Source organism: Halichoerus grypus, chromosome 3, assembly GCF_964656455.1.
Source record: "Halichoerus grypus chromosome 3, mHalGry1.hap1.1, whole genome shotgun sequence".
In the NCBI taxonomy this organism is placed as follows: domain Eukaryota; kingdom Metazoa; phylum Chordata; class Mammalia; order Carnivora; family Phocidae; genus Halichoerus; species Halichoerus grypus.
In genome coordinates, this window is record NC_135714.1 from 49,334,866 (window position 1) to 49,347,428 (window position 12,563).

The 12,563-nt window shown below is 33.6% G+C and overlaps 1 protein-coding gene across 25 annotated transcripts in view; it reads left to right on the forward strand.

Annotated features, from left to right (window-relative positions):
• ADGRL3 (adhesion G protein-coupled receptor L3) overlaps window positions 1–12,563 on the forward strand; it is an 829,369-nt gene that overhangs the window by 735,907 nt on the left and 80,899 nt on the right. For all 25 annotated transcript variants that reach the window (XM_078068714.1, XM_078068715.1, XM_078068719.1 and 22 more), the window contains one exon: window positions 1,063–1,154. In XM_078068714.1, coding sequence (XP_077924840.1) covers window positions 1,063–1,154 — 92 coding nt within the window. The remainder of the gene's footprint in view (window positions 1–1,062; window positions 1,155–12,563) is intronic.

Genomic DNA, 12,563 nt, shown 5'->3' on the forward strand with positions numbered 1-12,563 from the left:
TTCAGAAAGTTTTCAGACTTTAGAAAGATAATATGGTACATGTATTGCATATTATATAATATTCCTTGTAGAGAATAAGCAGTTGCCCAAAATCAAACACATCAACCAATACTCACAGTAGGGACTAGGCAGGACTCTGAAACCAAACACAGTAATAATTCAACAGAAAAAAAAAATTGGAAAAGTAGGAGCAAGTGGAATAAAGACAGAAGAGCCTTTATGTCAGTACAAATCAGGTTTTCCCACCAAATGGGTTTAGTTAAGGTTAGACTTTTTTGGCCACTCAATTAATTTTTTTACACTTTTCAAACTTTTTGGATTTGATAAAGGATTATAGAACTGTATTATTGAGAGAACTTCAGTAGGGCTTATAATTGGATTTTTCCTAGTCCTTACCAATCCTAAATTTTGGAACATATAAACAAGCCAGGTCACAAAGGGCAATTCAATATGTGGTTTTTCTATACAGTTTACATATATGTGATATATAGAATTCACCCTGGAACTTTTTGTTTTAAGTCCTGTGCTCTCTCTGCTTCCACTGACAAGACAGTATCACTGGGGGTTTCTGGGACTTTAATCCTAGTTTGATGTAGCATTAGAATTAGCCACCATTTTATAATCCTTTTGATCTAGCTATTCAAAAATGTATTGATTTTAGTATTTATGATTTTGTAACGTAGCATTTCAAAATATATCCCTAAACAACGAATTCGGGGCTTTGTTCAGATGGTAGAAAGAGTAACACACCCGTATATATATTTTTTAAACATATACTTGGCTTTGACTTGCTTTACAATTTCCACAGCATCATTCCAACTGCTGCTGATTTTGTATTTGTTCGTATTTTGGCATAATAGTGCTTTGTAACTCGTTGGTATCCCAATTCCCTAAAGTAGCTTCTTGCCTTTACTAAAATACTAGGCAATCATCTATGATCAAGTTCCTTTGTAAGTATAGTGAGATCTAATTTCCCAGAACAATTCATCTGTTATAGAGAATAGACTTCCTTTTTTTCTTATATTCCAGTTATGCTACATAACAGTACTTTTTACATTCCAGCTTAATGTAATCTTCCTTGGGATTGCTCTATATAAAATGTTTCATCATACTGCCATTCTGAAACCTGAATCGGGCTGCCTTGATAATATCAAGTAAGTGATTTTTCTTTTTTGTTCTCTTTAGCCAACCTAATTTTGGTACCCTAAATTATCCCCACTTTTAATTCTACTGAAATCTTGTGACAAAATGAAGAGGATCAATGTGTTGTCTTTGCCGAAAAGGTCATCTATTGACTGTTGAGATGACTTGATCTTCATTCAGTAGAATGAAGCTGTCTTCAAAAAAACTTTTTCCCCTACACTCTGATTTGCAACATGATAAGTTTTTAATATGTACATTTATGTATTTTGTCCTGAAAGCAAATACAAAGTATCTGTATCTGGGCAGCCTGTTGTTTCTTGGAGCAATAACCATACCTGTTCCAACACTCCATCTCCCCCTCAGGAGCACTGTGAAGAGAGTCAGATGGTGGCCCCTGCAAGTACTAAAAGGGAGATTTTCTACCACAGGAGAGGAACCCCCAAGATTATTGATCTGGGCATTTGTAGAGGACCTCTTATATAGCTGCCCTCCTCTCCTTCTGAGAGAGGAAGAGAAAACACAACTTCCTGATGTAAAATCCTATGGTGTATAAATACAGCGCTCCGGGCTTCAGCCCCCTTTGAAATGTTAACGTTTCCCTCCTGGGAGGTTAATCACTCCAAAAGTCTCTTGCTATCTATTCAGCCATCTTTCAACTTCCAAGGTTTGTCCTTTAACCCAAATTCTGTTTTTCTATGCTCAGAAAGCCCTTGCCATGCAGAGATATGAAAATATTCACATTCATTTCCACACTAGTAGCACTTTTGTATATACACAAAAAGAAGCTAATTTACATTTTCTGAAAAGAAAAATAGTTCCTCAGTATAACCAAAAATGTTATCTTGTTCCTTCAGAGGCCGTGACATTTGGGAAAGATAGTAATGTGGAGATGTACATTAGTCATTAATATATTATGTATTAAATTGCAATTTATATATAATTTGCCTATGCTGTGTATTAACTTGGCTAAATGTTTTTATTTCAATGAATGTACTTTCAGAAGTTTCATGAGGTCACCTGTGACTTTTGAACATTCTTCTTGAACTACCTCAGATAGCAGCTATGTCACTCATTTTCCATCTTTCTACATTTAGTTCCTGACATAGTTCCTTGCCCATAGTAGGCCCTTAATGAATGTTTATAGGATAAAGCAATAAATTAAAGACATTAGTGACAAAAGTGTATTGACATGAAGCAGTTAATTTTGTTGAAGGAACCATCTGTCTAACTTAATTGAAAAGGGTAGCTAAGAAATTAGAAAAAATAATGTAATGTAGCAAACTAGGAATTATCTACTATGAGTAGTAGGCTTTTGTAGTTCTTAATGTTACTGAGTTGAGGTAATAGTCATTATTTTGTTGAATTGTGTACAATTAGACTGCCCTTCTAAACTGTAGTAATTAGTTCCTTGTGCCATCTTTTCCTGATGAAATTGAATTTGCATAAATAAATAAATAGGCATATAAAATATGTTTTCTCTGTCACATCATACTTTTACTCCCCTTAGTGTAAATTACAACATCTTTGTATCTATTATTTTATAGTATAAAGCAAAGTGCAAGTAATGCTTTATTACCATTTATGTTAGGTTTTTAATGTACTATCAGAAGTAAATACTTTGATATTTAGTAACAGCTTTTATAATGTTAAGAATCAGGGGGAAAAGTTCTTGTACTTAGTACAGTCACATATTTTAAAAGATCAATTTGTTCTGTATTTATTCATGTATATTTCTTTAAGTGATATGGGTTGAATCTTTATGATGTTATAGTTTAAAAAAACAAACACATAAAAGGCAATAATTCATGTAATGACATTGATGGCATTAAGCTTTACATTACAAAGTAAAGAGAATATCTTGATTTAAATTCTGTCCAAACTGTTTTATAGTTTATATAGCCTTTGGGAATTTTATTTAAACTTGCTGAGCCTTCCTGTCATCTTTAAAATGGGTATAATAATGGGGCACCTGGCTGGCTCAGTCAGTAGAACATGTGACTCTTGATCTTGGGGTGGTGAGTTCAAGCCCACATTGGGCTCAGAACTTACTTAAAAATAAATGAAGGTATTAACTATTTTTTAAAAAAAGAAAATTGAAATAAAATGGGTATAATAATGAAATACCCAACCATCAAATGACCAGAGGAATATATACAGCTTTTGATGATTTTTTTTTTTTTTTTTAAAGAGTCAATAAAGCAAGGAGAGACATTAAGTAGTTGTTAGAGAGGGTGGTTTCAAAATAGAAAAAGCATGAATACAGACATGCTGATGAGGAAGAACCAGTAATAGAATGGTTAGAAGCATGGGAAAGGGAATGATTGTTATAACTGTGACCTGAGGAATTGTAGGGTAGAGATTGTAGATCTCCAGAACAGTGGTCAAGCATTCCACTCTATTAGATTACATGAAGGACACTTTTCTACCAAGGTAAGAGAAGCTGGGAAGGAGGATTCTTTTCCACTGAGACTGGTTGAAATAAATAATAGGTGTGATGTAGATTATGTTGGAGGAACCAGGGCAGGGCAGTAAATTGAGGAATTTTTGCCTGCTCTCCTCTATGAAGTAGGAAAGGTGGCCATCTGCAGGATATAGGGACATGTTGAAGAGAGAAAATAAGAAAGAAATCTCAAGGGGCGCCTGGGTGGCTCAGTCGTTAAGCGTCTGCCTTCAGCTCAGGTCATGATCCCAGGGTCCTGGGATCGAGCGCCGCATTGGGCTCCCTGCTCAGCGGGGAGTCTGCTTCTCCTCCCTCTCCTGCTCCCCCTGCTTGTGCTCTCTCTCCCACTGTATCTCACTCTGTCAAATAAATAAATAAATAAATAAATAAATAAATAAATAAAAAGAAGGAAATCTCAAGAAAATATTCCTTAAAACTTCCCAGACTCTGAAGGACATCTCATTTTATTGAAAACATATTAAGCATTTAAGAAGTACGTGTAAAGAAATCAGCAGAGCATAATTGATTAGGAAAGAAGAATTTAAGAAAGGTAATAATAATTTTGAACATTAGGGAAAACACAAAATCTGGTATCCTTTTTATTTAAAAAAATAAGGATCTTTGTAAAATCTATTTTTAAATGTTATGGGTGGTATGAGAGTATTTTGGAGACATAAGCATCATTTATCTGGAAAGGGCATAAAAGTTAATGTCTTCCTGTTTTTGTTTTTTGTATTTTTGTAAAATGCTGAATAAGATGGGCTACCTTGCTCAATTTATTAAGAAAAAACCCACCATATAAGGACTTTTGGAAGTCAATGTCTTTCTAAAACCATTCATTCATTTATCAAATATTTACTGTCTTTATTATATGTATTCTTTCACACATAGATCTGTCCTTTATCTAAAATGTGTTTCCTTCTCCCCATATTCACTGCCACCATTTTTTTAAGCCACCATCAACTTCTGCAGAAACACTGCAGTGGTCTTGTAACTTCTTTTCCCATATTGATTCTTGCCCCTACCTTCATCAGCCAGAGTGATCTCTTGAAAAGCGTAAATCCCATCATGCAATTGCCTTGGGTAAAACTCTTCAGTGGCTTCCTGTTACTCTCACACAGTAGTCCAGACTACCCCGACCCACTAAGCCTTCCTGTTCTAGTTGCTCCTTTCTTTCCTTAGCCTCTTGTTAAGCCATTTGTCCCTTTGGCCATTCTAGATGGGCTCCCTTTACTTCAGGTTTTATTGTTCCTGTTTCTCTACTGACTTTATTTTCCCTAACACTATGCCTGGCTGACTCCCAGTTTACCCTAATTAATTTAATTATTATTTTAAAAAATAATTTAATTATGTTTTAATTCAAAATTTACTTCACAGGGGCGCCTGGGTGACCCAGATGGTTAAGCATCTGCCTTCGGCTCAGGTCATGATCTCAGGGTCCTGGGATCGAGCCCCACATTGGGCTCCTGGCTCAGTGGGGAGTCTGCTTCTCCCTCTGTCTCTGCCTGTCCCCCTGCTCATGCTCTTTCTCTCGCTCTGTATCTCTGTGTCTCAAATGAATAAATAAAATCTTAAAAAACAAACAAACAAACAGAATTTACTTCACGGTCATTAAAATAAACACGTGTGTGTGTGTGTGTGTGTGTGTGTGTGTGTGTGTGTGTTAGTTTAGAGCTTTCATTTTGCTGGCTCATTACTATATTACTGATATACTCCAGAACAAATAATAATAGAGTGAATTAGTGTAGGTAACATGATTACCAAGGAAATGAGGTATGCCAATTCTCAGATTCCCAAAAACGTAATCAAAATTTAAAAATACATTTCTATTTGCTCTTTGTTTACTTGTCTTTGTCTCTTTTTCATCAAAATGAGTAATTATATTTGGGGGAAAAAAGTAATTCCACTCATTTGAATTTTCTGGTTGAGTTTCTGACAAGTTGAAATTAGAGCTTACAGTAATCATAGCAAAAATAGAAACTAATTTTAAATATATACATATATGTGTAAATAGGAATAAAACAGTTATTGAATCAAATTATATTATTGCTGAAGTATTATGACATGTAAAACTTTAATTCTTGAGGAGCATTTAGAGCACTCTTAACTTTTACCTTCAAAATAAAAATGTATTGCTTGCATAGTTATCAACTATTTCTTTTATTACTGGTTTAATAACATCACAGGTACTTTAAAGAGTGAAAAGTAATGGTAGAGGTTTTTAGGGCTAAGAAAGAAAATTGGTGCCTGTATGGAGTGACAGGAAGTCTACTTAGGCTTCCCTTCTCTGTCTGTCCCTTAGCTCCTTTCCCATGTACAGAATTCTGCATCTGGACTTCTCATTTTGGCTTAGACATGTTTTCTGATTTCTGGTCTCTCCTCTTCACCTAGGTTTGGCTTGAGTGATGGGATGGCATACATATTGTCAGGTGGTTTAAAGAAATAGCTTCACTTTGCTTCCTTCTTCCCAGTTCTCTAATTGCTAAAGGAAAGCACAGTAGTAGAGGGGAGTAATGATTCAGCGTCAGACACTTGGGTTTGAATTTCTATCCATCTAATCATTGTTACATTACCTTGCAAGTTTCATCATGGCTCTCTGTCTCAGTATCTCCTCGGAATTGGGGATAATTGTATCTACTTTGTAGAGTTTTGAGATAATTAAATATATGTGTAATGCATACATCACATAATTTGTGCCCATACAAGATGGTTTGATTATTTTGAATACTATGTGAAAAAATACTGCTGTCTTTAGTTCTTTGTGCTTTCCATGGTGAAATTTGCTCAATCTCATATTAAAATCCCATTAGAATTTGACTGGCTTTGATTACCATGTGGTGTCATTAAGAATGTGTATAAATATATATATATATATAAATATGTAAATTATAAATATATTATATATATATATAGTTTAAGCCAAACTTATTCTGTTATGAAAGAATTGTCTCTAGGAGGGAAATGCTCATTTAATTAAGTAACAAATTCTGTAGTTAGTTCTGAAGAAAAGAAAAAGAAGTATGCTTAGTAAGTTTGGACACATGTCATACATAAAGAAATCTAAGAAGGCTTAGGGATGAATAGAAAAATGTTGTACCTTACCAGCATCCACAATAACTTATTCTGTTCTTGAAGGTAACTTTTACTTTGAGGACTATGTTTCTAGGTATTGGTAGAAACAGTCAGGTCAGAATTACATTCAGTTTGATGTTACCTTATTACATTATTACTAGTATTACATTATTTATAGCGTAAGGGTGGTAGGGTTCTAAAGATTGAAGGCAGAAGAGCAAATTGAAATAATCTTGAAAAATGCAACAATATCACAAGAATATTTTAACCCTTTAATTTTTCTCCTTTATATTAACATATTAACATGGACATATATGTATATATAGCTAGAGAGAAAGGACACACGCAGGAAAGAAGAGAGCCTCCTTTTCAAATGATACTGTCTTTATACTGTAGTCAGAGCAGTATCCCAAAAAGAGTTTGAACCTTTATGAGAAGAATAAATCTAGTTCTGTGTTGTACTTAGCAAAAATACTGATCCACTTCAAAGTTTCTGGATGAGTTTTTAGGAAAATATTTTTAGTACTTTCTCATTTTTCTCAAAATATTAGCTAGTGATATAAAAATTTTGAAATATCAATTTAAGTTTTTTAGAAGGAAGCTCAGTGTAGTCCAATAGTCCATGCAGACTTAAAAAGGAATAGCTTATATCTCCAAGCAATTGATTTCATTCTTAGTTTACCTTTCACTACCAAAACTACTAAATTCAAATTTAAATTTTACACATTTCTAATTATATTAAATATTTAGTGATGTTGTTTTTAAAAACTGTCACCTCTTTGGTAAAAAGATTACTGGATCAACATACTATACTAAAGATGTGTTTTACCAAATCTTTCTTTATCAGATAAACTTCCTAATGCTCATACATACCATAAGCTCTCTAGCTCTAGAAAGAGTAAAACTAGTAATTCATTTATTTATTCATTGTAATAAAATAATGTTCAAGAAAATTTTGAAAGGAATATCATCTGTTATTTCATTTTCCCCAGTCTTCCTCCATTTCCTTGGTCTGTGGTTAAAAATCACTGGAAATGTACAATAACATTATCATAAATGATCCAGGTGTATTTGAAGACTAAACAACACTGTTTGGAGTTCTGTGTGTTGCTTGCTATAAGATCACTAGATTTGCTTCAAACAGGTTAAGGAAGTAGGTAGTAGGCAGTCCCTTACTGATTAACTTAATTTCAACAGTAAAAGCATTTAACAATTACTTATTTGGAAAGTGAATTTCAGCCACAGATTCACAAAGATGTGCATTCTGCAAATGTTGTTGCCAGTCTCATTGTATCATGCAATTTAGGCTGTAATCTTAAGTTTTCTGACATGTAGAAGTGTTGGCTCCTTTTTTTAAAGGTTTTTCATTAAAATGCATTTAAATCCCCCTATGATCTTTCCAGGAGCCAGGTGTTTTATGCATCACTGTATTCAGCATACTTTATACACTGGGAGCTGACATTTGAGAAAAACAGTTTGAAGATGACTGTTACAGGCACACTTAGCTGTTCTGCATTATACCTTGAGATTAAATAATAGTTTCACTTTTCCACAAAATAATTAGTTTTATGTCAAATTTAGGAGAGTCCATTGCAGTGCAGTCTAAGAATGAGAAAGCCTGAAAGACTACCTAAGGGAAAAATAGTTCTTCTTTATAATAAAAACATAAAAATTAGCAGCTCCTTTGTTTTTTATATATGACTTGGACTCAGATTTCCTTTGTATCCAATGTGAAATGTGCAGTCAGACTTTGAGAACGCTTGGTAAATGGAATTTTTTTTTTTTAATGAAACCAACATTTCTGAAGTCACTAGACTCATTTTTTCCCTAAAAATACTTAGGTGCAGATTTTCAAAAAAGTGGTAGAAATCTGAGAATAATTTTAAGTAAATAATATTTGTGTTCCATATTATTCACATATTTAATTTTTAATATATGAACTTTGATTTGATTTTTATTCTTTAATTATTCACTAATTTATTTAATAAATGAGAAGTACTAAAATTTTGGATTTATTTTGAAAATAGAACTTATATAGAATTTGCAAATTTATTTTATATAGAATGTCAGAGGAAGGAGTGGATTGTGATTTCAAAGTTTTTGGCTTAGGGTACTGGAAGTGTGAGTTGTTAATCCTAAGATGTGAAACACTGTAGGAAAAACACCTGAGAGGCCAGTCAGGAGATTTTTTTTTTTTTTTTTTTTGACAACATAACTTTGAGAGACTTACTAAACATCTTAATGTAGATGTTGAGTAGGCAGTTAGAGCGATGAACGCTGCAGATTTAAATTTGGAGTCATCAGTGTATAGGTTTGTTTTATTTTTGCATGCAGTGTTTTTTTATATTTAATTTTTAATTTTTATTTTTTTTAAAGATTTTATTTATTTACTTGAGAGAGATAGAGAGAGCACAAGCGGAGGGACAGGGGGCAGAGAGAGAGGGAGAAGCAGACTCCCTGCTGAGCAGGGAGCCTCCATCCCAGGATCCCAAGATCATGACCTGAGCCAAAGGCAGACACTTAACCAACTGAGCCACCCAAGCACCACTATATTTTATTTTCTTTTAGTATTGATTTCATTTTATATATATTTCTTTCTATTATGTCAAATAATCCTGTTTTTTATTTGTCACAGTGATACATTTCCTTTAAATATTAAGCAGAGTGAGATGATTGGGGGAAAATAACAATAGTAAAATAGTAAAAGTAGTATGTAGATAGGGCAAAAAAATGAGATAGTGATATTCCAACCAGACTGGTTTCCCTCACTAGTCACAAGAATATGTTTCTGTTAGGATAGCTCTCGGTGTGACTATCAAATACTGATCAATGTGGCGGCCTAAATCATGACACATGGAACAAAAAATCCAGAGGTAGGTGGTTCCAGAGTTGGTTCAGTAACTCAATGATGTCAGCAAAGACCTAAGCTCCATCTGTGTCTCCCATAAACAGCTGCCCCTTGGCCACTCCTTGAACCTAAGAGTGTGGCTACTAGCTGCAATTGTAGGAAAATTGCTCAAGGTGGATTTTATTTTAAATTGATGATACTGGGTAAAATAAAGAAATTGAGAGTAAAAACATACAATAAGAGGATCAGTGGCTGTAACCCTGGGTCACTCTTTTAGACATATTGGAAATGCAGAACCTACAAAATAGTTTTAGAAAGAGCAGCCAGTGAGATAGAAAGAAGGCTAGAGATCCTGGAAGCTAGGCGAATCAAGTCTTTTAGTTAAGATGGGAACTTAGACTTGACCACGGACCACATAGAGATCCTTGTGCATTCAGAAGCTGTTTTGGCAAAGTGATTGACAACACCTCATTTGAGTGGGTTGAGGGGAGAATAGGAAGAAGGAGTTAAAAACCACATGTAAAAAAAGCCACAGATATTTTTCTGTAAATAAGAGCGAAGAAGTATAGTAGCTGGAGGGAAATATAGGGTCAAGGGAATTTGGATTTTGTTTTATTGATTGATTAATTTAAGCATGATAGAGATTATAACCTCCTCCTTTTAATCTGGTAAGAATGCACAAGTAGTTGATTCTGGCAAGAGGGGAAAATTGTGTGGTTTCTACATTTGAGTAGGCAAGGGCGGATGGGATCTAGTGTACAAGTGAAGGTTGGTCTTATGTAAGAAGGTGTATAGACAAAACAAATTTTCCTTTATATGATGAAATTATGACTGAGTTCTGTTAACTTATTGACCAGCAGATGTTTTCCTTTAAAGTAATGCGATAAATTATCATGACTCATAAGTAGTAAGTATTCATTGTATTTAGAAGCATTCACCTATATGGAAAGAAAGTTATATAACTTTGAAAAATATAACATTATTATAAGATTATTTTAATCCTCTACTTCCCCTTTTATATATTAATATAAATATTAATATATAATCAACATAGGTATTAATATATAATTAACATAAATATTAATATATAATTAATATAAATATTAATATATATACTAGTTATAAACTTTATATTCTACTTATAAAATCTATCCATACCTACATGTATGTATATATAGGTGTGTGCCTGTATATTATATTATAAGATTTACAGTATATATACTTTTTATAAAATGAAAATATTCAAATACTTTATTAATAAGTCAAAATATTTTATATTTTGTACATATTTAGTAAATTTTATGTGTAATTTCATGAATTTAAGAAGCAAAATAAATAGGTTATAGAGTTTAGAGAAGAATTAATCATCAATAAAAATTACCTAAGCAACAAAATTCTTTTTCCTTTAAGTAATAACAAGGTATGCATTTTGATACCTTAGAAACAATTCGTTATTTAGCTATCTTCCTGGAAATAAAATACAAAGCTATATATCATAAAATTTATTAAGCATACTTTATAGGAGAGCGGCATGCTAATATACCTCTTGGGATATAAGATGAACATTCTTATTTCTCAAAAATAACTGATTATATATGCAGAAAAAAAACTAAATGGAAATATACTATAAAATGAATAATGGTCACCTTTTAGTGGCAAGATTATGTATAATTTAAAATGTTCTTTTCTGGGCACTTGTGTGTTATTTTCAGACAGTACTGCTGATACCAGTTATGTGTTCTTTTCCACACCTCAACCCGTTCTCCAACACCGACTAAGTGTCTAGCAATTAAATTCAATCTTGACACTAACTCCTGCAGTTAGAATAAACCCTACAGGTTAAGGGCTCAGTTTCACAACACTGCCTCCCACTGGGATGCCAGCCTCGAGTGGGTTGCCCAGGCTACCCACACTTCTGCCCAGTGAACTACTAATTCAGGGGCTCCCACAACCACCCCTCAGATACAGTGATTCACCAGAACATCTCACAGAATTCAGGGAAATGCTTTACTTAAAATTGTAGCTTTACTCTAAAGGATACAACTCAGGAAAAACCAAATGGAGGAGATGGGGAAGGTTAAGGGATTGGGGTAGCAGTAGTGCAGAATTCCCATGTCCTCTCTGGGGTCTGCCCTCCTGCCCTTCAAAGTGTTCACCAGCCCAGAAGCTCTGTGAGGGGTTTTAGTGGAGGCTTCATTTCAAAGGTGTGATTGATTAAATCATTGGCCAATAGTGATAGAACTCAATCTGTGCCACCCCCCGCCCCTTAGTGGGAGTGGACTTGTAGGTGGGAGTGGGGATGAAGGTTCCAACCCTGTAATCATGGCTTTTCTCCAGACTTGTCCACCCTGCTCACCTCCTCTCTCCCCTATTCCCTCTGCTCACCCCCATCATTCATTAGCACCCAAAAGATGCTGATATCTCTCAAGAGATTTCAAGGGTTTTCAAAACTCTGCCTTAGGAACAAAGACCCAATATTTACTTTTTGTTATACCATAGCAATCTTGATTTTTTGAAGTTAGTTTGATGAATATTATAGTACCTTATAAAAAATTTTACTTGAAAATGGCTTGCCCTACATTATGTCCATAAACATATTAGTGACAGAACAAAGAATGTCATCTTTGAGAGTCATCCTATATTTCTAACCTCTGAAGAAGTTTCAAAAAAATCAAGTCTAATTTTCTATTATTAATATGCTACTGTGTATAATAGCTACATAATGAAAATTTAATCAAATCTTATGAAAATGAGAACATTTAATTACTGTAATTCATTTGTCTCCAAATTTTTTTGTGAGGAAGAGCTCATTCTAGTGTTGTAAATTGCTTTATATATGTAATTTAAAAATTAATGTGAGAATCTAGTTATAATTTGGGGATAAAAATTTTAAACCTACTCTGTTTTTATATTTTTCGTTCATTTAAACAGTGTAATTGCTATTTATTTTCCTTGAAATTTTAAACGTTTGAATAAAGTTTCAAAAATGAATGCATACATTTAGAAATATCTTGTTTAATTCTATGTTGCAAAATTAACTCTTATGTGTTAGGGGTAAAA